This window comes from Phoxinus phoxinus (genome assembly GCF_949152265.1).
Source record: "Phoxinus phoxinus genome assembly, chromosome: 21".
NCBI lineage: Eukaryota > Metazoa > Chordata > Actinopteri > Cypriniformes > Leuciscidae > Phoxinus > Phoxinus phoxinus.
The window spans coordinates 24415560-24441069 of NC_136896.1; the positions used below are offsets into that span (position 1 = coordinate 24415560).

The following is a 25510-nucleotide window of genomic DNA, read 5'->3' on the forward strand; positions in this document are numbered from 1 at the left end:
CTCCAACCGCACCGAATGCAGCTCAAACGTGTCCTCACCTGCACTCAGAGGTAGACACACATACGATGTATTCGCCATTATGACAGATGAACAATAAATTAGCAGTGATGCTACCAATATCACTACTAATTTAGGACTGAAATCATGGATAGAACCCGTATCCTTCCAGTGATTCGAGTGTAAATAAGACGGTCGATAGGAGAGACCACTCCTTGCCAATGGCAAGTGGAAATAGTTTAATTCAGCCATATATGTTTGAACCAGAAACTGATTCAGAAGAAGTGGAAGAGTGAATTATACAGGGTCAATGTATCAGAATCGTAATGCGCTTTATGTGTCGCTCTCTACAACGTCGACACATAACGGTAATTGATTACATTATCAAACCGCTAATAATGTGTTTCTAATGTTACACAAACCATGTTCCCGTTCACCATCTCAGTCAGACAGCTGCCTTCCAAAAAAACAATATCCTTAGAAACGCTTTGAACAACTCAGAACGCCATTGGAGAGAGGCATATAATTCATCATAACATCGTAATATAAATCATATACATAATGCACCTGCTAAATTGCTTTATCTACCCGATATTTCATATCAACAGAAAAATATACCTGGCTTCTCTTTATACTCCCCTGCTTCGCAGCATACCGGTAGTTAATTAAATGCTAAACCGCGCCCCTCCCCCTCTTGACGGAATTGATTTCAATATATTTGTGACGTAGAAAAAAACTGTAATTTCAAACCACAGTTTGAACATTGTCTTTGGTTCACTGCAGTTTTAAGGAGAAAATACTCAGTCATGGTGTTGACATGAATTTGCACATGATTTGACTTAAAGCATATTATAAACACCACATAGACATGTAAACAACATTCAAACGTGATTTTCACCAGAGGGGGTCTATAAGAACTGTTCACAGAGAGGTTCTTTGGGGAACCCAGAATGGTTCTTCTATGGCATCATGGCGAAAACCCCCTTTTGGAACCTTTATTTTAAGAGTGTTACATAAAGTAAAATATACTGTTATATGGAGCAGTATTACACACAGTGTGACAGAAAGTGAAAGTGACTTGGGTTAGTGTGATGACCCTTGCTAGATTGAAGATGGAAGATTCTACTAATGCTTTCAAAAGAACATAAAAATAGAACAAATATATCTCTCTGAATAATGATTTGCAATCCTAATGTATTTATAAACTGATCTTTTCACTTGTCTCTCATTTTTCAAGACTAATCGTGAGTAAACCGGAGAGGAAAATGGTCAAGGGTTCTGGCTTCCACATGGATCTTCTCATCCTGGTGAGCATGGGAGGTCTGGGTGCCATATTTGGTGTTCCTTGGTTGAGTGCCGCAACCGTACGATCCGTATCTCATGCCAATGCCCTGACTGTCATGAGCAAGGGCCCAAAACCTGAGATTGAGAAGGTTCTGGAACAGAGAGTCAGTGGAGTAATAGTGGCTTTGCTTGTTGGTATGTTGACATACGTCTAACATTCTTCTAAACCTGGTTCTTACAGTACTATGCCTCCTAAAGATACATTAACATCTTCTCTGTCTGTCCGTTTGCAGGTCTTTCGATCCTCATGGAGCCCATTCTAAAAATGATTCCTATTGCGGCTCTCTTCGGAATCTTTCTCTACATGGGAATCACATCCCTCAGTGGGATTCAGCTTTGGGATCGAATTCTGCTCCTCCTTATTCCCAAAAAATATCACCCCAATGAACCCTATGCTACAAGAGTATGTCTGTGCTACCATTACTCTATTGGAATACTTTGCATTTCGATTTCTTCTTCTTGTAAATGTTTTATTCTCAAGGTTGGTTCCCTTTTGCATGTGGTCTCTGTCTCCCTCTGCAGGTCAGCACCAGTAGGATGCACGTGTTCACTGCGATCCAGATCGTGTGTCTGGCAGTCCTGTGGATGGTGAAATCGAGCCCTGTGTCACTGGCTCTACCATTCATCCTGATACTCACCATCCCTCTGCGCATGTTCATGACTGGACGACTTTTCACTGAGCAAGAGATCAAATGTGTAAGTGGCACACTGAAGAGCCTAGTCAAGAGAAGCCTAGGAGTAGTCCACTTGACGTACATGCTATATTCCAAGTCATTGTTTACATTTAACTTTTCATAATAATTCATTGTACTTTGTATCTTCAATCTAGCTTGACGGTGATGATTCCAAGGCAACATTTGAAGAGGAGCCAGGAGTGGATATGTATTCTGAATCTCAGATGCCATTATAGATCCTTTTCCTGCAACTAAACTCGTTTTTTTTAGAGTGCAGCCAGCACATGAAAAATGTGTGTGTGGTTTTTCTGTCTCTAAATTGATATTATAATGGTCTAATACAGTTCTTACAAGATGACGTCATCATGACATGCAACATTTAAGTGCCTTTTAAAACTTTTGCACTAATATTCAGTAAGGTACTGCATTATAAAGGTCTTTAAAATGCACATTGGACCAGCACATTTCACAGATAAGATATTGTCCCTCCATTATAAAGAAATGATTAATGTAGCCTAGGTCTTTTTCTCTTTTCTTTTTTTTACAAATACTTTGTCTTGTTGGAGAAGATTTGCTTTGCCCCCATAAAGATGCGCTATTACTGGTCTAGATGTCATTGGGCTAGTAATGATCTTTCAAAACAAAATTTTGACCTGCAGTGTATTTCTTAAATAATTGTTTCTGCTGTCTGCAGTATGTAATGCTGTCAGATAGATCTACATTAAAAAAAACATGTACAAGCTTATTTCCTTTCTATGTAACAGGCCAAAAAATAAAAAACAGCTAATGTGACAATGCATAACAGTGGCATATTTGGAATAAAAATGCTTCTAATGTTACATAATGTGGCCATAATAGTTTGTTGTTTTGCTGTTTTGTTTCACCATCAACCGAATGTTGTTACATATTGGAGCCTAAAGTTAGTTACATATGTCAACGCAGCCGCCATCTGATGAACTCACACTAACAAACTATTTTTTTTTTGATTGAAAATGCCACTACTTTGAGCAGCTATGGTTGTTAGAACCATTGGAATATTGGTAGAGTTCTCCGATGATCAATAATATTTCTAAGAGCTTATATGCACATATAGTAGGCTAGGCTACCATATGCAACATCCAACATTATTGATAAACCAAATTCTGTAAAAAAAGAAGATTCATACATGTGAATTATTATGGTTTCAGACGCACAGTTCACTTGTTCGTGGACAGGATTCAACCTTCCAATATGACTCTAAGCTTACTTATAAATAAATCACTAGCCGGTAAGATTTCAAATAACAAAACATAATACAACAGTATTATTTTAGTATCAGTGAGATACTATTATTGTACAGTGAGATACTATTATAAGTCCCCATGTGGTGAAAATCAAGCTTTCAATGGTGTTTGTATGTGGTATTTTTAGGCTACTTTACGACAAACAATGTGCAACTCATAAGTCAACACCACTGCTGTGCTGAGTATTTTCTCTTTAAAACTGCAGTCAACCAAAGAGTCTCAAAAACGCAGATTAAAATCGCTGGTGTTTCTGACGTCACAAAATACCCCATCAATGTGTGGTCGCCAACGAGCTGGAGGGGGTGGGGAGTACGTGGAGGCGGGGTTAATTTGCATATTAACAGAACCGCATTAAATGAGGCAATGTTGTAGTTCTAGAAGCTATTTCAAGGCATGAAATATTTTTATTATTATTAAAAAACGTTTAAATATGTCATTTTGGCGATCAAAGATTAGTTTACAATTATTGACTACAGGCCAGGGGGACTTTAATATTTTAAATTAGCTGTTATGGTTCCCGTTTACATTTTAATTTTAGTTCAACTTTATTGATGTTGTTGTGTCTCTGTATAAGAATATATAGCAATTACGAAAAGATAAGTGAGAACTTTCGTTTAATTTCCATTTTCCTTTTCTCAGACCTGGCTAGACGATTTAGCGGTGACGATGAGGCATTTCAGCAGCATACGATGAACGAGGATCGATTGGTCAGGTCTGGGTAAAGGGAAATGGAAGTCTGCGGACGGGGATAAGAGATTGAACGCTGAATGTGGAACTTTGTTTTGTCAGTGAGGAAATACTTTAAGGAAAATGTCTCGTTGGACCTTTTGTATGTGTTCCCTTTCATGCGCATACCATTAATGAGACAAAGACCTAGTAGATACAGATTTAATTATTGATTGGATCAGATGAGCAGCTTCAGTCAGTGGAGTGAACAGACCGACAACAGCAACAGCCTCCATTCCAGAACTGGTGAGTGACAGACAGTAATGTCCATATAATACAGATAAACAAGATAGATATCACACGACAGTATTTGTTGGGATTTTCGCAAGCAGTATGAAGTAACGTTATAACCTCTTGTCTTACGACTCTTTCAAGTGAGTCAGTAGAGGGCGGCTATACAAGCCAATGGACGCAAATCTTACCCTGTAAACATCTTTATAATAATAAAATCAATTGCATCGATCATACTTAATGACATACTTTGTCACTTATTATATTATGCCACTACAGCATTTTAGTTAATCTGTGTCCAAGCTTCTGAACGTAACCTGTAATTTCAGTCAAGGCGAACGAAGGCGAAACGGGATACGTGTTATCGTGATCAATCATCGATTGACAAAATTATATGATACATGTTACCCTTGTTAATACGAAACAGCCTTAATCATTGCGATATGCGAATGTTTGTAGTATGCAGTGTAAACGGCTCTTATTCAATGCAATGCATTGAGTATTGCTCATTCTTCTAGCCGTTTTTTTTTTTTTTACAGCGGTGTGTATCATTTATACGATTGTTCATAATATTATAAGTACATCCATAAATACACGGTGAGGACTTTTGTTTTGTATGCTTTTATAATTGCAGCTGGGATCATATATTGCTGTCTCATTCCCTCCCTCTGTTTGTCTTCCTTTGTTTGGGTTGTTGTTGTTTCAGCCTCTCCTCAGCCCATGACTGCTGCACTACAGCATGTAGACAGCAGTGCTTTCTCCTGGAGCTTTTGCAAATGAAAATGGAGGACGTGTCTCTGTCCAGTATGGACAACAGTAAGATGGAGGTGAGCCTTTGTTTTTCATGTTATATTCTGCTTAATTGGATCTGTGTTGAATAAATAAAAGCTTATGCGGGTTTGTTATGAAGCTTGTCTCTCATGATATACATTTTACACTCATTTCATTGGTTTTCCCAGCTGTGTCCAGTGAATGTGATGTTAATCTTTCTGAATGTTGTTATGTGATTCAAGCGCATTAATGGTTGCATGTGTTGCCCCTTCACCCACAGGGCTTTGCTCAAGAGATCCTGTCTGACCTGGTGGAAGATGCCTGTTTGGGTCTTTGTTTTGAAGTTCACAGGGCTGTCAAACAGGGATACTTTTTCATGGATGATACAGACCAGGAGAGTATGAAAGACTTTGGTGAGACTCTGACACGTTTCTTGATTATGGCAATCAACTGTTTGGTCTCTTGAATACATGTATGGAAACGGTGCTTTATTTCACAAATGTTTTATGCAATATTCCACTTTAGCACTTATGTTAAAGGCATAGTTCACCAAAAAATGAAAACTCTGTCATTACTTACCCTTGTGTCGTTACAAACCTGTAAGACTGTCGTTTATCTTCGAAACACAAATGAAGATATTTTAAATGAAATCTGAGAGCTCTCTGTACTCTGCATAGACAGCTACGCAACTACCACTTTGACGATTCAAAAAGTTCATAAAGAGATCGTAAAACTAATCCATATCCATCCTAATCCAATTATTTAGAAGAATTTGGTGTACACATGGGTCCATTTGGATGAAGTGAACAATGTTTTCCAAACTCTAACTTGCACCTGCGGAACATACCCAAGTCCACTTTAAAAAGTGAACCACAATTGACGAATAATGATTCTGTAAAACTATATGTTTGTGTGTGTGTTCTCAATCACTTTTCTGAAAAGTGGGATTGACACACTGCAAGCAGAGAGAATGTGTATTCAGCAATCCAGCAGGGAGAGGGGGAGCAATCAAACTCTGGTTCTGAAAGAGAAATCGAGCCAAATGTTAAAGCACTCTCAAGCTCCAAAAAGCATTTAAGGCAAAATTCATATTTTTGCACTATAATCCAAGACATCTAAATGCAGACAACCAAAGTCCCTCATAATGGAAATCATTTCACTCATTGGCCATTTGCAATGTCTTCAGGATGCTATTTCAAGCATGCAAGACTAACTCCTATCTTATTGAATGTGGAAATACCAAAAGCTCAAAAACTGCTTGCCATTTAAACTCAAATTTAAATAACATGCATTTCAAATCAGCAACACAATTTTATATGAACTATACCATAAACATTTAAAGGGGTGGTTGATTATGATTTCACTTTTCTAACTTAAGTTAGTGTGTAATGTTGCTGTTTGAGCATAAACATCATCTGATAAGTTACAACGCTCAAAGTTCAAAACAACGGGAGATATTTCTTTTTTTAAATTGCTTTTTAAGGACTAAAACAACGGCTGGTAGGGACTACATGACATTGACATTCCCCCCGGGTTAGTGACATCAAAAACCCTAGAATTGACATAAACCCCGCCGGGAACACGATTTATAGATTATCATGACAGAATAGGCTAATCAATGACTAGAAGATAACTACACATAAGCTACATAAATTCATCAACTAACCATTCAGAAATGTCCTGTTGCATTCTACATGTTGTCACTTCTTTTTGAGTCTCCCCATCATTGTCTGACTCCGGTTTGAACATAAAAGGTTAAAAGTTTTAGAAATTTGCAGTGCATGTCTGTGTGAGGTAAAAGGACACAAGCTCTTGAAGCTCCGCCCCCTGTGCCGAGAGCAGTAGCTCATTTGCATTTAAAGGGAATAACACAAAAACAACGTGACAATTTTAACATGCCAACATGCTGTGGAGTATTTTGAGCTAAAACTTCACATCCACACTCTAGGGACATCAAAGACGTTTTTTTTTTTACATCTCGTGAAAAGGGCATTATACCACCCCTTTAAAAGTCACCATGAAAGCAAAATTTACCATTCTTATTGTATGGATTATTATTATAAATGATTTATTCGTGCACATCATTATTTTTTACAACAATCTTCAATCAAAATAACTCCCCCTCCCCCTTGCAGCAACACTTTTCTGATATGATGTGTTTACTGGTGTGAGGGTAGGACAGCCTGTCACTCACATGAGATCACAGCAATAGAAACCACACCCATCCAATCAATTCCAGATGGGCAAAATCAAGTCCTGTCCTATATATTTTTTCGTATTCCCTTCCCCTCCACCATTTTTACAATCATCATTACGGTTATTATGGCATGGTGTGAATGCAGCTTTTCTCCCATTTATTTTAATGTGAGTAAGTGAACCGACTTGATGTATGCGGTATTTAGAGGAACTGACCCAAATTTATGCAGTCTTTGACTGAAAATCCTGAAACAAATTTTTCACTGTGTCTCTTGTAGAAATCGTGGACCAGCCTGGAGTAGACATTTTTGGGCAAGTGTACAACCAGTGGAAAAACAAAGAGTGCGTATGTCCCAACTGCAGCCGGAGCATCGCCGCCTCACGCTTTGCTCCTCACCTGGAGAAATGCCTCGGCATGGGCCGCAACAGCAGTCGCATCGCCAACCGCAGGTGTTATGACTAAACATGACCTTCATCACATGTCACCTGAACTCCAGGCACATGTTCATTAAGGGTTGTGCTTGTCTGAATTTCTGGAATCCATTATTGATAATGCTGGTCATGTGACTGCACTTTTGGAACATGTGAGGGTAATGTGTGTGTCTGTGTGTAAATGTATATTTAGAATCGCAAGCGGCAACAACACGAACAAATCAGAGAGCGATCAAGAAGACAACGATGATGTCAACGACAATGACTGGTCTTATGGGGCAGAAAAGAAAGGTGAGACTGTTATACATCACCTTTCTTGGGAATATTCTGGATTATTGCTAAACCACTCGAGGGAATTCATTGCATAAATAGTGACTGCAACTATTTATCAATATCTCTGTGTGTTTTTGCATTTTAACATTATATTACAATATTTTGCTTTTCAGCCAAGAAGAGAAAGTCAGATAAGGTATTTTTACATTCTTTGAAACAACCTGTACTCTCGGTAAGTTTGTTTTACTGTTACGGATGTTTTTTTTCTGCTCTTAGATGGTCTCAATCTGGTGCTCTAGACTTAGCTGTAACATTAGTTTATTAAAGGGTGTAGAATTCTTATCCACAATTCCGTCAACAATAATGTTTTGGATACAAGCTGTTTATACAGACACAGGGCCCTATCATACAGCCGGTGCAATGCAGCGCCAGGTGCGACGCAAGTGTTTCTTGCTAGTTTCAGCCCGACGCAGTTATCATTTTCACGTCCTGCGCCACGGTGTTTAAATGCCAAATGCATTCAGGCGTATTTTTGGCGCGTTGCTATTTTGAGGCAACTGAAATAGACTGCTTTTTAAAAATAAAAAATGTTATTTAAAGAGAGTGTTAGTAATATGCGCCTATAGGCGGGTCCACAACGCGCGTACACTTTGTCCCGTAGATGGTCTGCTTGTGCACAGATCAGTTTCCTCACTAGAGAAGCGTTCAGTTTTTCCGCTTGCAAATTCCGTGGCGATCCGCCATTGCGCAAGCACAACTGGCTTTTAAAGGGAATGGGAGATGAGACTCTTTATTGGTTTATTGCACGTTACGCCCAAAACACACCCATTACTTATTAAGCGAATAGGGACAACCCTTAGACCATGTGCCCGGCGCGCCGACCATTTCTCGTAAAACTAGCCAAAGTTGATTCGGACACACTCTAAGTGCGCTTACGCCATGTGCTTTAGAACATGCGCTTAGATCGTTAAAATGGCGCCCATTATCTCTCTAATCAGTGCTGGAGTGTAGCCTACTGTTGCCTGCATCTTTCTTTTACAATGTCTTTTCATTGCTTTCATTTGCATATCCTGGCTGCAGGCTAATGTTTGACGTCTTTTTTATTTTCTGTACAGAATCCAAATTCACCAAGAAGATCTAAATCCATGAAACATAAAAATGGTAAGTATGTGCACTTCCATCCAAAACAAACCGATTGTGTGAAATCTCTAACAGTATATTAACAGTGTATCAAGTGTTAAGGCCCCGATATACTCACGGCTATGTTTTATTTTTTGTTCTTCGATTAGAGGTAAAAATAAGTTTGAAATACTTTTGCAGTGATGTACTATTAGCGAACATCCCGATACCGCCCATACTACTGAGATCAGCTATTAAAAGAATAAGTTAATATGCATCGCTTGCATTTGTCTATAGCAAAATAAACAAATCAAAAATTACAGCGGTGAGAAATCAACAGTTAAGTGTCTGATAGCAATTTGGATATGTTTGCACAAGCTCTGCAATTCATCACTTCATTCAAGTCATTTTTATTTATAAAGCACTTTATACAATTGCTAGTAAGCTGATTGACATTATTAAACATGAAAAAATCAGTGTCACTTTCAATTAGAATTACAACTTTCCATTGTGTTTCGACAGACTGAACAGAAGAAGTGAAGTGGAGAAGATTTCCACATCAAAGAAGGCGGAGCCTCAGAGCCACACCTACCATTACATAATCGCCATGGACCGATGGTAGTTTCAAAGGGATTTACTAACTGGAGCAAACTTTTCCGGAAAGTTCGCTTTGCCAAGCTGTTTCGACTCCCAAAACGAACTTTGTTTTGGCCTGATTTTGTTCAAAATGACATACCACAAGGTCAGCTTTCTTCAGTTTTGGTTTGGAAGTATATCGGGGCCATTCACACTTTTGCGTCGAAAAATGGAATGGAAAAAAAAAAACATGCAAGTACACTTTTTTTTTTTTTTTTTTTTTTTGATAGTTCAACTACTTTTATCTTAGAATGCCGTGTCATGCACGTGACTCTGCAAAATACACGAGCGCAACAATCGAACACATCCGTCTAGCCGGTTTACAGTGAAACCAATAGAATTGCAGCGCAGTGGAATGCAAAAACAGACTCCGTGTTAACGGCCCCTCGCGGTGCATTTAGCATGTTCAAGGTCCAATTTCAAAGCTTTACATGCTAGTTGAAAAATGTTGTAACTGATATTGTATGCTAACAGTCTTTAAGTCAGTGACAGTTATTGACAAAAAGATAAGACATTATAATTACGGTAACTGTCTGGTGAATAATTTTCTTAAAGCTTTGCTGGGTCCTAAACGGCGTGTGGAGAATCAGGACAGTTTGTGTGTTTTGCTAAGAGACGAGACATTCTCTCAATAACACTGGGGAGCAGGAGTCACTCACCACCCACAGTGCCACACGGTTTACCTTATCACAGGATTGTGTGAGCTGAGTTATGCTGATCAGTGGAGGAGATGTGGACTAATTCTTCTGTCATTCAGTTTACATTCGTTTTTTTTTTTTTTTCATGTTTCGTCTTCAGAAATTTTTTGCACAATCTCTCATATCCTGTTCATGCAGCTTTGATGGCTGGTCTCTCAAAAATGGCACATCTAGGATAGAGGAACTTGCGCGATGCTCTCAGGGAGGAAGTTAGAACTCGGATCATCATGTCGGCAGGCAGAAAGAGCCGAGTCGTAGACGCTGGGCCAGTTGAGCTCTCCCATAAATAAGGTGCAGGATTCTCTAACGCATACATTTTCATGAGTACATTCTCATTCTGGGAGGATTTTTGCATCCGTTAATAATGAAATTGTTAAAGATTAATTGCAAATCAAGATCATAAATCAGTGTGAACTGTTCCCCATCAGGTAATTACTACACAATGTTTTAATAATTTTTGTTTTTGTTTTTTTGGGGAGAATCATGATCCAGTAGAGTTGTTTCCTTTCTCTGTAGTTCAATAGCCAAAATGTGGTACAGTTGTACTATGTCATGTCACTAGTTCTATAGCATATTATCATTCAATAAAATTCAATAGTAAGTTATTGGTTACAAAGAGAGTTTGGCATAGATCTCCAGAAAGAATTAAGTCTTGAGAATATCTTTATCATTGTAATTTTGTTTTTCTTCTCTCAATTTGTTTTTATGTATTAGATGTTTACAGTGTAAAGGTGTCCTGTGCGGTCTCACTTTGTTTGTAACTGTATATATATATTTGACTAGGTGAAAGATGCTGCTATCCTGACCGTGAGCCATACGCTTATGGGCATGTCATCCATGTAATAAAACAAATCAGAACTCTGAACATGCTTCATGTGTGTGCTACACTATTTATTTCACAAAATATTGATTGGGTGTTGTGAAGGCCCCCATCTCGGACCACCGAGAGATTATTTTGGAACTGTTTTCATTGGCAGTTGAGAAATATGAAAATTAACTGGCTACTTTTTGTATAGACCGATAGTTCTGGTCCTCAGTAATGACTGGATGAGCTACATTCCAGTAGTCCAACACTCCGTGTCCGTTTGTTATCAAATGTACTAACTCAGAATGCGATTGACGCATTGTGAAACTTCACAGTTTGTATCACTCTGCGTGTCTGTGTTTACAGCTGAATCAAAGGAATGCTTCTATTCAGAACAATAGCGCTTTTGCTTGTGTAATATTACAGAGTAGCCTACTGCTGCCAAAGGCCCCCCTTAGTAAAAATGTGTTTTTTTTTGTGTGTTTTTTTATGGTCCCAAAGTACAGATTCAAACTACGATTCACAATTAAAATATTTATTTATACTTTTTTTTTTCCTTTTTTTTTTACTTAAAGACTGCTGCAGATACAATGACATCCATTTGAAAATATTTTTTGGGGGGGAAATGGTAACATTTTAAGTACTCCCTGACCTAACTTTAGAACACTTGTTTGTTTATTTAACCACTTTGGGCATTTCATTATTATTGGTCTTTATTCTTTATTTATTTGAAATTATATGGACCCAATTGGTGTTTAAATAGGCTATATTTCACACATTATCGCACACAAATATTCTTGTTCATTCGTCTTGGAACTATCTCTTTGTGGAAGCTTTCATGTAAGTGAGTTTGCTAGGGCGTCCGAGAAAGAAAAATAAATATATATATATATTACGATTGTATGGTTAGGGCTGTCAAAGTTCATGTGCTCTCAATTTATTAATACTATTATTATTTACATTCATTACCAAATTTGATAATAGATCATATTAAAATATTCTCAAGTCTGAGAGAAAACAAATATGAACGTTTGTGTTAATCTCAGATTTGCGGCCATTAAATAAAGGCAATTTAATTTTAATAATTAAAAATAATTATTATTTAAAAAAAAAATCTACATTAAAATATATAGGCCTATCTGACTATACATTTTAGAAAGGGGTCTGTTGACTGTCGCAAGGGAAAGAATGCATTCGGGACGCAAGGGAACGAGGCATCTTATTCTAAAAGTTTAAAAACACCTTTCAAACTTAAATTACGAGGGAAAGTTATTTGGCAACCCAGGGGGAGGAGATCTGAGAAGCCACACACTCTGATAACTGTAAGTTAGTCGACATTGGTCAGGCTCTTGAAATGTTTTTGAGAGGAAATCATTATGATAAGTGGGGGTTTGACAAGCTTTAGAGGAAGATATGACACATTCCGCGGACATCGATCGACAAGTAAAGACGGAGGAATAAATCGATATTTGAACGAGATGTGGTTAACGTTACGCGTGACTCCAACGTACGTTTATCGAGTGACTCCGTAACGGTTTTAATTTTATTTCTTTACAATTATTAGCTGTGAAAATAATCACAAATGGCTTCTAGATCGGGTTTCCCCGTCAACCACAGTAACGTTACCCCAATAAACCCCAGCATGAACCTCATGAACCCGGGTCACAGCAGCGCAATGAGAATGTCAGCAATGCCACAGAATTCACCCTACAGAGGGATGGGCAGTACCCCGAACCAGTATCACCAAGTAAGTGAAGAAACCACTCTTTATTTGTTATCTGCGTTTAGCATCACGCCATAGCTCCAGTCTTCCCTTCTGTCTTAATTGAGGAAGAGTCATTTCATTTGCATTTATTGGCACATTTATGACATGAAATATGTCAGAAAATAATCTACAATGATGCTTCTTTATAAAAATACAAAAATAACATGTTTAAAAATCATTCTAAGAGCGCTGAGGCCCATAAAGAATAAACATCTACTTCCGCATTTGAGTCCCACCGTGAAGAAAACGCGCGTGCTTTACTTTGAATAAGTTACCTGCAAACATAGCTGGCTTAAACAAAACAAAAAAAGTACCATGGTAATACTATTCCATTTTGTTAACCCATGGTAATAATATTTTGTTTGGACATATATCATGGTAATACCAATATATATGAACATGTAATATAATAATATTATAATATTTACTGCGCAGTTGAGTAGGCTACCACACAAATGTCGTGTATGAATGTGGTATTCTTTAACTCAAGATATGTAGCAGCTATCCAAGTTAAGTTCAAATTAAGCCATTTGATCTCATCACTGTATCATGGCATATTTTTGGCAGCACTTTGCAATAAGTTCCCATTAGTTAAGTGAATTAACTAAAACGAGAAATAAAGAGCAGTATGTTACAGTATTTATTCATCTTTTTTAACATTAGTTCATTGTTAGTTCATGTTAGCTCAGGTCCATTAAATAATATGAATATTCAACTTTTGATTTTAATAATGTATTAGTAAATGCTAAAATTAACTAAGGTCAATAAATGCTTACGAATTTATTTGTATTGTTATTTCATGTTAACTAATGTACTAATTTTAACAAATGGAACCTTATTGTGAAGTTTTAACGTATTTTGTAAGCTTCCTTTATAGGCTATCTTAGTCATGGAGTCTAAGTTACGTGAAATGTTACTTTGGACAAACTTGACCTATAACAGTTTGTGAGTGTTAAAAGTAGTAATACTCAAATCCTGCAATCGTACCCACAGCGCCCAAGTATGCCACCCAGCCGAGGAATGCCAATGGGGGGCATGGGGTCCATGGGTTCCCCTCTACCTGGTCCGTCTTATAGTGGAGTCATGCCCATGCGACCTGGGATGCCTCAAGCCACGATGGACCCCAACCGGAAGAGACTTCTTCAGCAGCAACAGCAGCAGTCCGGTGGTCTTATGGGTCAGAGAAGGGGGTTAGTAAATTTAGCATCATTGTTTGTGCATGAATGCTAATTTATTGTAGCATTCATGTCACTTCACAATTCTGTGTCTGGGTTAAGGGCCTTATAAACACAGGACAGTTTTATTTTTGGAGCCCCAAGAAAAGTTTGATTAATATGAAAAATATGGAATATTCCCATAATAAATAATATAACAATAAATTATTTACTTATGCACATCATTCTTTTTTTCTGTGTGTGTGTCCTCTTAATTTGGGCTGGCACAGAACAATTAATCTCCCTTGCGGTGATTTTTTGTGGCTCAATATCGCAATATTATTATTATTATTATTTTGCTATATAAATAAGCTTGTTGGGTTATTATTCTAAATTTTTCTGATTCTCAAATGGGACAAGAGGCTTTCAAAAAGTGCTGATATATTTCAGAAGGATCAGTACTGGCATGGCTCTGTGCGCTAGACAGGCTGTCAGTTAATGCAGTTACTAGAGTTTTACCGATAATAATAACTAGGTTAGACCACGCTGGCTACTAACCGATTAATCATTCGATCGTTTTAAAAATGGATACTGAATGAAAACAAACATAATAGTATTGAACTTTATTACAAAAATGGAAAAACTGTACTGATTGAAGTGAACTATGAATATGTACTGTACTTTTTAAATATAAAAAATATTAATATATGAATTATACCTTGATCATTCATGTTAAAATGTAAAATACTGTATGTATTAGTAAATGTTTAAATTAACAATGACCAGTACTTTTATTAACCTTAGTTAATGTTTCAAATTTACTTTTTGTAAAATGTTACTATTTCATATAAATCCAAACAGTCTTTAATTCTTTAATCTTTAAATATCTACACAAAAGCCATAGCATTGAAATTAGATACATGTATATTATATGTATACTTTCACACTTTATTCGCCTCTTTTTTAAAACACTTAGTCACCCTGTAGTCAATAATTTTATCCCTTAAAACTCACCTTTGAACACCAAAATGACATTTATTTTTCCTTGAAAAATATTCCTTCATGCCTTAAAATAGCTTGAATGTAACTCAACACCCTTGTCTCATTTAGTATATGCGGTTCTATGAATATGCAAATTAGCCCCGCCTCCGCTCACTCACACCAGCTCAAAGATCCACTCGTTGATGGCACGTTGACGTTATTGGTTACAAGATAGAGGTAGTTTGTGATGTCAGAAAAACACCAGTGATTTCGAACCGTGTTTTTGAGACTGTCTTTGGTTCACTGCAGTTTTAAAGAGAAAATACTCAGCAATCGTGTTGACATGAATTTACACATGGTTTGTCTTAAAGCATATGAAATGAAAAGAATAGCAGAGTCCACACTGCAACTACAAAGATAATGGCACAGAGAGACGATATCGTTGGAATCACATTTAGAACGTTTTTTTTTTTCCAGCTGATGAACGATAAAAAAGATTGACAACCACTCAGAATCCATTCTGCTTTGAGCTAGAGCTTTTAAATCGGCAGATGACAAAACTGCAGCACGTTTAAACAGAATATCGTCTGCTGTTGTTGAAGCTAATATTATCTTTATAGTTATCGTTCTTGGTGTGAACGGGCCTTAATATTTAAATTAAGCATGAAGGTGAGGAGAGGTATGCTATTACTAATACAAGCAGATGATTATTATAATTTTTTTTATAAAACGGGTGAAAAACCCCACAGACGTAAGGCGTGGTCACATTTACTGTTGCTCTGCAAAATTTTGCAGGCAAAATCCAGTCATTTCAATAGGAATCCATGCGATCAGAAGTTTTGCGGAAGGGCGAAAGAGTTGCCCATGCAGATTTTCACCCATGCAAGTTGGTCTGATGAATTAGTCACGTTGACCAACAGAAAATGGCTTGGTTTGAAAACGACTTCTTTGAGTGGTGCTTAAAGCTCCAGTCCGTACCTTTTTGGGGTTCAAAATTATCCAAAATAAATTTTTGAGCAGGTACATAACCAGCCAGTGTTCAAAACGATCTGCTTGCCTTCAAAACGGTACGCTTGTAATAATGTTTTTAATTCCAGTGGTACTGGTGGATTTCCGCGGGAAATTCAAGCATGTCTTTGCGTCATTACGTCACATCTGTACACATAAAGGTGTCACGGCTAGCAGGCTATATTGCGTGTGAGGATGTTGGAAGTGGAGATGTATAGCCTTTTCTCACAGCACTTGATATAATTAAACGTATTAATTTGATGGCTGATCCAGAAAGGTTCAAACGACAATCACCAGTGACCAGATTCACCCGTTGTAAAATGCAAAAGACTTCGTTGGGACTTCGGAGTGGCTACAGAAAAAAAGAGACTGTAACTCCGGCCCATGCTAAAACAAGGATAAATATCAGAAGGGCATTAAATGTAGTCACGCAATGCTGATGTTGTTAACATTACAATTTGAGAACAAAGTATAATTTGCACGGTTTGACGTGATATGACAAGGGATCGTTAGATTTAATCAGCGAGATTTACTGCAATGCTTTTCCCCCCTTAGTTGGTCAGAACAAAAGTGGATGTTTACTTACTTCAGATGACATTTTCCCGTGAAAACTCTTATGTTGGTCATACTTCCAAAAAGTATAATCTGTGATTCTGAATGCCAGTATCCACACCGGCGCGGTGACGGAGAGACACACATTCTCCTCAAAACATTGTGTTCATCCGCGCTGTGCCATGCCGAGGCACAACTCACGTAAAGTTTATAATTCCCCGAATGACTGCAATTGCAGATTTCAAACAGAGATGGCGACAAAGAGGAAAAGCTACGGACTGCAGTTTTAATGCATCGCTGCATATTTATGCATAAGAGACTCCTTATGAATCACATTCCTCTTTTATCTTGTTTATTGTTGTGTTATAAGCAGGCCCAACTGGAATTGTTGAAATTTTAGAAAAAAATTCTCCTTTTTTTTCCATTTTGGGGCAGAATGGATTTAGGGTGTGTTCGCATTTGCAGTTCAGTTCGCTTGGTTAGTTTGGTCCGGACCAAAAAAAAGTAGTCCTGGACCTGGTCCGCTTAGCATTCACATTGGCATTTTTTCAACACTGAACCTAAAGAAACTGAACCTAAAGGCATAGGGATATGTTCACAACCTGATTGGTCGGCTTCTATGAAAACAATGCTGTGTGCTGCTGGGCTAAATGCACTCGTTTTATGTGCGTAACCTTCATGGTATTTTGACCTTAATCTGTAAAAGAGTCAAAACAGCTGCAGTAATCCCTCCGTTACACACAAAGAAAGATCTGTTGCGAGGAGACGCGATTCTGACGCTTGTTCCGAACTGTAATGGGCAACATCACGACTTTGACAAGAAAAAAGAGGTACTGGTATGCTTGAGCATCATGTCCCATTTTTGGTTTGTTTACATTTGGTCCGTGTCGCGTTCATATTTCATTCAAACTGCACCAGAGTTCGTTTGGAAGTAAACCGAGACCAATATTTAGAGCGGTCTCGCGTGTTTGGTGTGCACCAGGGTTCGGTGGCAGCGTTCACACTTATCAAATGAACCACACTAACAGAGCATTCGCACCAGGATTCGTTTAATCAAACCAAACATGCCAAGTGTGAACACACCCTTAAAACTCTTATTTGTAGCTGAAAGCATTATTACATTAACTGTTAAAATAATTCAGCATTTGAACTCGATCAGGACAGATTCAGAATTTTCAAATGTTTATCCAAAATAATGATTGTTTCACTGTAAAATCTATGAAGAAAAAGTTGTTTGTTTGGGGATAATTATGTGGCTTACACTTTAGATCTCCAGTGCTTGAAACTTTGCACACTGTAATTGAAATAATATTTTAACATATGTTTGTGTTGAGTCATGTTCCTTACACATCTGCTCTACATTTTCAGGGTGAAGAGGCGTAAGATGGCTGACAAAGTGCTCCCACAGAGGGTGAGTTTAACCAGAATAGTGTAAATCTTTTCTTTTTCTTTTTTTGTGATGCTGAAGTGCATAGTTTCTCATGATTTTGGTTTTCCTCAGATCAGGGATCTGGTCCCAGAGTCTCAGGCTTACATGGACCTTCTGGCCTTTGAGAGAAAGCTGGACCAGACCATTGCACGCAAACGCATGGAGATACAGGAGGCCATCAAAAAGCCGATCACGGTAGATGTAGTAGACTGGAGTCGCAATTCAGAGATGAACTCTTAGTTTAGCTGAGTTTAAGGGAAGCTCACACATTTACTCATCCTCATGTCATATACAAACCTGTAGGACAAAAGAAGATATTTTAAATAATGCTGGCAACCAACCTGTTCTGGTGACCTTCCATTTCTCAAAATATCTTCTTTTGTGTTCCTCAGATGAAAGAATGTTATACAGGTTTGAAACGGCATCAAGGCGAGTAAATGATGACAGAATTAAACATTTTGGGGTGAACTAACCCTTTTTGCTTTAGCTTCGGATCACTGGCTACTAGACTTTTTTTCTTTTCTCTATGCCAACATGAAGAAATTAACCAAATTGTTTATTATCTCAATGCGCTTTGTTCTACTCATCCAGCAAAAACGCAAACTGAGGATCTACATTTCTAACACCTACACACCTGCCAAGCCAGAGGGAGAGGAGGCTGAAAGAGTGGCATCCTGGGAACTTCGAGTGGAAGGCAAACTCCTGGAGGATGTATGTAATGATTTTCACTATGTGTTCACTTGTTGGCACGTATGTGAACTCCAGGCAAGTTTGAGCAATCACGCAGTGGAGTCCATTTACAGTGTTTCATGACAAGTAACGGCTCTAGATACAATCTGACTTTGTCGCCCCTATCCCTAATTCTTTTTTATTTGGCAGTCTTGAGTCTCTTGGTCTGTTGGCCAGCTTAACTTCACTGGCTCATGTCCTCAGCTCACTCCTTCAAACCAGATGTGCTCTAAGCTGTTCCATGTTCCCAGACTTTTCAAGGAAAGGGAATTGAAACTTTAGTCCATTTTGTGAAATTAGTCCATAAACGTCTAAGCATGCATTTGCCAGCTAAAGACCTCTGGCTGTGCTGCTGCCACATGAAAAGAGGAAATTATCATTTTTCTTTACTTTCTTCTGCCTGAGTTGTTATAAGTTGTGTGGTACTGCAAGGGAGGGACAGGCTAGGCATTGCGCAAACACATACTGGCGCAATAGCTGTGTGAGCTGCTTCTAAAAAAAAATCCCTCCAGTGCGGTCAGCTCCAAACAATGCAGTATCAATCAATGGCATGAACACATTTTGTGTTCTCACTCCCCTTTTCCCTACTTCTTTCTCTCTTTCTAACTCTCCTTAGCCTGGGAAACTGAAACGAAAGTTTTCATCCTTCTTTAAAAGCCTGGTCATTGAACTGGACAAAGAACTTTATGGCCCAGACAACCACTTGGTGGAGGTATGACATTATAGTGTTATTATAAAAATAATAATGCAAAATCTATTTAAATAATGATGACCTCATCAAACACAACGTGTACTCTCTAGCAGTAAATCCAGTCATTACATCTGTAGTCATATCTTTTTCTCTGTGTCTTAGTGGCACAGAATGCCCACAACTCAGGAGACTGATGGATTCCAGGTGAAGAGACCAGGAGATGTGAATGTGAAATGTACTCTCCTTCTCATGCTAGACCACCAGGTATCACCTATACATTTCACAAACACATACAATACCGGTCAAAAGTTTGGAATAATTATGATTTTTAAATGTTTTTGAAATAAGTCTCTTATGCTCACCAAGGCAGTGTTTATTTGATGAAAACTACAGTAAAGCAATAATATTGTGAAATATTTATTACAATTTAAAGGAACTGTTTCCTATTTTTATATATGTAAAAAATTTATTTCATTCTGTAATAGACATCCTGAGTTTTCATCAGCCATTATTTGAGTCTTCAGCGTCACATGATCCTTCAGAAATCATTCCAATATGCTTGATTTGGTTCTCAAATTTGATCAGTTATTATTGGTGCAGAATTATTAATAATGGCTCTCATTATCAAAACAATATTGAAAAGTTTTTGCTGCTTTATATTTTTGTGGCAACTATTTTGTGGAATGTATTTATATGAATTATTGATATGAAATTAATATTATTATTTTTGGTACATTTTCTCTTATGAGCTAGAATGAATGAATGTACATTTTTAACTTACATGTTTTTCATTTTAAAGTTTGTTTTGTCTACTTTTAGGAGAACACTAGCATATAGCCTCAAAGCTCACAGACATGGACTAAAAGCCAAAAAACTAAAGGGGTTTTCAAAAGAAAAGGAAACTTCAGTCTATTCATGTCATAAGTTTGTTTGTTACAGAGTATATGGTTGTCTTTAATGATTGTCTTCTCCTTGTACTTGACTTAGCCTCCGCAGTATAAGCTGGATCCACGTCTGGCTCGACTGTTGGGAGTCCACACTCAGACCAGAGCCAGTATCATGCAAGCCTTGTGGCTCTACATCAAAAACAACAAGCTGCAAGACTGCCATGAGAAAGAGTACATTAACTGCAACCGATACTTCAGACAGGTACACAAATCTCCAGGAAATTTCCCCTAGCCTGTTCTCACAATTCTTTAATATCCAGGTTGCAACAAACCACTTACGGCAAAAATGGTCTTTTAAATCTGTACCCTTTTTAATTATAAGTGAATTATCACCTAGGTTTTTTTCTTAAATAATAGGTTTTCTGTAGCCCCCTACAGAAGCTCAATCTAAAACACATTAGAACAGAAAAACTGCAGAAACCCTGGTATCTAAGCATTGCATTTCACACTGTCTGCCACAACCTGCTTTCACTTGCCTCTGATCCATTGTTATTACTGGCACAGCTGTGCATTTGTTCACATCCTACCTAAGTGATAGATAGCAATTGGTCTTTTTTCCAAAGAAAGAAATGTTCTACTGCTCCTTATCTGTCAACTGTGGCGCCCCCCAGGGCTCGTTTCTTGGCCCAATTCTCTTTGTAGTCTATATGCTTTTACTAAATCTTAATAGCTTGAAACCACTGTATTATTTTTACTTGGTTGCATTTTCCCCTGTTAAGCTGATGACACTCAAATCTGCATTAACTCACATGTTACACCGCGTCCTAACCAGACGTGATGCGATAAGATCCAGCGACAAATAATTTGTCTGTCCACACTAGACGCGACACGACTGCTTAAAAATCAATCAAAACCCACAGCCAATCAGAACAGCATGTGGGCGGGCTCTCGCGGCAAGTGCACAGCAGCAGAGAGTAATCTTGACGGCACTCGCAAGAAAATGGATAAGTACAATCAAATTCACAAATATTACACCATCTAAATATTATTCAAATACATAGGCTATTGAGTTACTAAAACAATCTGTGTTCTGAACGTTCTTGTTTCCATTTGTTTAATTTCAAGATCTGAGGTGAATTATTATCCATTGTTGCTTTTACAGCTACAAAGCTGGAGAACTAAATGATATTAAGTCACATCACACGCTGTTAACATTAAATAAAGCACATAAACAGTACCTGAGATTATCATTGCCACACTTTGCGATTGTTGTTCCAGCGCGACGTTGCAGAAAAATAGAAACCGTTTCTAAAATAGAATCGTCGCGTGTCGCCGTCGTGGCTGTTTAGGACAAAAACTCTGATTAACATGGAAAAGATACCTTTTATCGCGTGTCTCGTCGCGTGTAGTTAGGACACTGTTACTTCCGTCCTTCCTCTCAATGTCAGATCTCTTTTCAAACTGCCCATGTATACAAAGAAGGTGAGACCCAAGCCGAATGTAAAGACTTGATTGTCAAAAAGACTTGTTTGGGCCCACCGTGCAATGCCCCTGTCAACCATTCAGAAGACCTAGCAACCATATAGAAACACCCTGCACAGTGGCAGGGAGCTTTGCACAGGGAAGCACCACTCTCGTTGTCTTTAGAATTTAGTTTAGTACTTGATCTGAGATATACTGTATAGCATGCTTAGGGATAGTTGCTTAACCATGAACTCATTGGTTATAGACTGAGCCATGTGTCACTGAACTGCTGTAATCCTGCAGATTTTTGGATGCCCCAGGATGAGATTTTCCGATATTCCCATGAAGCTCGCCAGCCTCCTTCAGCACCCTGACCCCATCGTCATCAATCATAACATCAGGTGTGTGCTTATGGTTTCTGGTCTGAATGGTGCTTTGGGGTGGAGAAACTGTTGAATACATTTTTGACTATTGTAAAATCTTAAATGTGGAAAATTGTATTAACAATTTAGATTATATGTAGTTGTCTGAATGCTATTATTATTATTATTATTAATAGCAGTAGAATGGTTATTTGACCAAATGCCGCTTTTATTACTGTATCATTTTGTCAGTGTGGATCCCAATGATCAGAAAAAGACTGCCTGCTTTGATATCGATGTTGAGGTGGACGACCCTCTGAAGGCTCAGATGACCAGCTTCCTGTCGTCCACAACCAATCAGCAGGAGATTGCTACCCTGGAGATGAAGGTGTGTGTGCAAGGACGTAAATGACACCTCGTGTAAATTACTCTCCACTCATTATAAGGCAAAGGGGCTATTTTTAACCAAACACTTACATTCTCCATAAGATCCATGAGACTATTGAATCCATCAATCAGTTGAAAACCCAGAGGGACTTCATGCTCAGCTTTAGTAACAACCCGCAGGATTTCATCCAGGACTGGCTCAAGTCTCAGAGCCGAGACCTCAAGGTATACTCAGAGCTTGCACCATGATTTAGATTTCCCTCATTCTGATATTTTTTTCCCATCCTTCATTTATGATGTTTTGTCTTGGTTTATGCAGTTAATGACGGACACTGTGGGTAATCCAGAGGAGGAGAGGAGAACTGAGTTTTATCACTCAAACTGGGTTACAGAAGCTGTTGGACGCTACATATTTTCAAAGGTGAGTGCTTAGTATTTATTTTCATTACAAAACACATCAGATGCTATAGTATCTATAATACTATAAATACTTTTTTTTTTTTTTCAGGTCCAGCAGAGGAGACAAGAATTGGAACAGGTACTAGGAATCCGACTCACTTAAGAAGATTCAAACTCCAGATCCAGTCATCCAAGGAATCAGCTCAAATACAGATGAGAAAAAAAAGCCAATAGAGGCACTTCATATAGAAGTTTTGGGTGCTGGTATTGTTTCGTATATTGCACTGTCATAAACTTCTTGTCAGTTGCAGCATTTGCAGACTGTTCCATAGCAAACATCTGGTCACATCAAATTTCAAATACTGTTACATTAACTGGAACTCTTCAGTGTGTATCTCCCTTTTTGAATTCAATCTCTGATTTTGTTTTATATATTTTTAAAAAGTAATATGAAAATAAGCCATTCAGTTCATTTTCTTCATGATTCAGTTTTTTGACATACACATCTTTACTTTTATTATATCCTATTAAATAGGGCTCTTTTTTGTATATTTTACAGTAAGATATACAGTACTGTAGCTAATTGGCTAAAACCCCTATAGACAACAGATGCAACACAGCTTCTTGTTGTTCATCCTTTTTATGTTTATAGTTTAATAGTTAATTAAGACTATAGTTAATTAATTAATTAGGAATTGCCAAATTCGGTCTACACTCGACATTTTGTTTCTGAAATGTTTGAATTCTGACCGCAAAAATTAATTGCACAATTTTTGAGTCAGGATGCGGGTAATTAGGTTGACTAGTAATGAAAATGCAATGTTTTTCTTCTTTCGATATTGTGGATTTTTCCATTTGGTCTCTCAGGAAAATATGTGCTGCACTGCGTTCAAGAGCCATCTTTTTGTGTTTCCACGCCCAACGAGAACTCCAGCACATTTGGTTGTCCAGCTGGTTTAGTTCAGTATACCAGACTTTCTATCTTCATCTCATTAGTGTTTGCTTTTCTTTTTTCTTCTTCTTTTTTTTTTGCCAGTTCATGTTCTTATTTAGTGTTCAAAAGTCTGCTGAAGTGGTAGAGACCGTACTGCAGTGACTGAATTTGTGAACGATGGCGTGCTAACCATCAGCATATTCTTTATTTTCAGGTATTCAAAGCCATATTTTTAGAGTAGATTAGTTCAGTGTGTACTTCTACATTCCAAACAGCTGATGGACATTTTCTGTTTAAGTGGGTTTTAATATGTGATAATTCATATTGGTGGTGTTGTCATTTGTGGTAAGTATTGACAGCAAGTTGAATTTTCAAATAAGGAATATAACAGGTTCAACATCTGTGACATGCTGCTGATTGCCACAGAAAATCGTTTTTGACTTTCCAGTTTATAAAGTGGTTAAAAAAACTAAATGAAATTCGGACTGTCTTTTTAAATGCATCTCTGAGGGACGAGTTGAAATGATTTTGTTATAATTGACAACATGCCACAGATGTTGTCGATAGAGCTGAACTGAATGTTCCTTTCGGTGGCTTCATTTTGTTTATAGCTGAGTTATTCAGACAGTATTAATGCTGATCTGAAATGCCACAAGCTCTTGTACTTTTGATTTACTTGTGAGTGGATTAAGCCCTTTTTGTGCAAGTGCCAACTAAGTGCTTACAACGCAAGTTCTATTTTATATTTTTGTATCAATCAAATGCTTACCTTTTGTACTTTTTTACTGGGAAATTGGAATATTTTAAACAATAAAGTTCTTTCCATAAAAGGGAATTCACATGTGACTGAGTATAATATAAATATATGTTAGAATCAAAAATACTATGTCTGAAAAAAATACATTTTGTGTTTAATCAACCCTGATGGAATATTAAATGTTATCATTAGATTAAATATTTATGCAGAAGTAAGAAAATCAGGTATTTCTGTCTGTCTACTAGAGGGTAGATTGTTTGTTAGACAAAGCCAAACACCAGTCATGTTGATGCATGTAGTGTTTGTTGTCCTGGTTAGTCTGGTAATACCGGTCTTCATTACAGTTTTGTACAATAGCTAGGACTCATTGCTCAATACTTGGGTCACTTTTTTCAAAACGTTTCACACAGGTCTCCTAACCAACTTTCAGCTTGGCACAGCAGTTAGTTTCACATTCAAAATGCACTAAATCCACCAAAACACTTCATGCATGTCTCAAATCAACTCATTCTTACATAACAATAGCAAAACTTTTCACCTAGCAAACACACTTGTCGCTCATAAAACTAACTTAAAAAAAAAAAAAACTAACTAGCAGCATTATACAATTCTCTTGTTAGATTTTTTTTATTTTATTTTTACAAAACAGGAATCACACTCCACTTATGCACTGCAGTTGGCCTATATAATATATTTCTAACATTATTCCTAAGTTTTAAAATTTACCCTTTTGTAAATGGTAAAGAAATTGACAGACCAACACTTGGTGTTTAGCTACACATAATTATATTGATAGTGTTTTTTTTTATTATTATTCAGAATGTAT

At 37.6% G+C, this 25510-nt stretch overlaps 3 protein-coding genes across 7 annotated transcripts in view; all 3 read left to right on the forward strand.

The window, feature by feature from the left end:
• slc4a1b (solute carrier family 4 member 1b (Diego blood group)) overlaps nucleotides 1-2866 on the forward strand; it is a 74533-nt gene extending 71667 nt beyond the window's left edge. For all 3 annotated transcript variants that reach the window (XM_079595789.1, XM_079595787.1, XM_079595788.1), the window contains exons 14-17: nucleotides 1235-1476; nucleotides 1575-1744; nucleotides 1864-2037; nucleotides 2171-2866. In XM_079595789.1, the coding sequence (XP_079451915.1) occupies nucleotides 1235-1476; nucleotides 1575-1744; nucleotides 1864-2037; nucleotides 2171-2251 (667 nt within the window). In that variant the 3' untranslated portion in view covers nucleotides 2252-2866. The remainder of the gene's footprint in view (nucleotides 1-1234; nucleotides 1477-1574; nucleotides 1745-1863; nucleotides 2038-2170) is intronic.
• Nucleotides 2867-3957: 1091 nt separating this feature from the next.
• atxn7l3b (ataxin 7 like 3b) lies at nucleotides 3958-11249 on the forward strand. 3 transcript variants are annotated; one of them, XM_079595795.1, is made up of 8 exons: nucleotides 3958-4270; nucleotides 4962-5082; nucleotides 5307-5439; nucleotides 7501-7672; nucleotides 7848-7945; nucleotides 8101-8123; nucleotides 9043-9088; nucleotides 9569-11249. In XM_079595795.1, exons 2-8 carry the CDS (start codon nucleotides 5032-5034, stop codon nucleotides 9571-9573), a joined length of 528 nt encoding a protein of 175 aa, XP_079451921.1. In that variant the 5' UTR covers nucleotides 3958-4270; nucleotides 4962-5031; the 3' UTR covers nucleotides 9574-11249. The 3 variants fall into 3 exon arrangements, with proteins under 3 accessions (XP_079451921.1, XP_079451920.1, XP_079451919.1); XM_079595794.1 differs by having other exon boundaries at nucleotides 3980-4270; nucleotides 8101-8159; XM_079595793.1 differs by lacking the exons at nucleotides 9043-9088; nucleotides 9569-11249 and having other exon boundaries at nucleotides 4004-4270; nucleotides 8101-8394.
• A 1219-nt stretch (nucleotides 11250-12468) lies between these two features.
• On the forward strand, nucleotides 12469-24896 carry smarcd2 (SWI/SNF related BAF chromatin remodeling complex subunit D2). The gene is made up of 13 exons (XM_079595790.1): nucleotides 12469-12932; nucleotides 13944-14140; nucleotides 18014-18056; nucleotides 18147-18269; nucleotides 18666-18785; nucleotides 19420-19515; nucleotides 19657-19758; nucleotides 20482-20643; nucleotides 22149-22246; nucleotides 22460-22595; nucleotides 22697-22819; nucleotides 22914-23015; nucleotides 23103-24896. The coding sequence occupies exons 1-13, from the start codon at nucleotides 12768-12770 to the stop codon at nucleotides 23154-23156; spliced, it is 1521 nt and encodes a 506-aa protein (XP_079451916.1). The 5' UTR covers nucleotides 12469-12767; the 3' UTR covers nucleotides 23157-24896.
• Nucleotides 24897-25510: the final 614 nt, after the last annotated feature.

Excerpts from the sequence above, each read along its gene's own strand:
- atxn7l3b (XM_079595793.1), top strand. The coding sequence starts at position 5,032 with ATGAAAATGGAGGACGTGTCTCTGTCCAGTATGGACAACAGTAAGATG. Across the intron at positions 7,673-7,847 it reads AGTCGCATCGCCAACCGCAG|AATCGCAAGCGGCAACAACA; the intron begins GTGTTATGACTA and ends ATGTATATTTAG. Across the intron at positions 7,946-8,100 it reads TTATGGGGCAGAAAAGAAAG|CCAAGAAGAGAAAGTCAGAT; the intron begins GTGAGACTGTTA and ends TTTGCTTTTCAG.
- smarcd2 (XM_079595790.1), top strand. The coding sequence starts at position 12,768 with ATGGCTTCTAGATCGGGTTTCCCCGTCAACCACAGTAACGTTACCCCA. Across the intron at positions 14,141-18,013 it reads CTTATGGGTCAGAGAAGGGG|GGTGAAGAGGCGTAAGATGG; the intron begins GTTAGTAAATTT and ends CTACATTTTCAG. Across the intron at positions 18,786-19,419 it reads AAGGCAAACTCCTGGAGGAT|CCTGGGAAACTGAAACGAAA; the intron begins GTATGTAATGAT and ends AACTCTCCTTAG.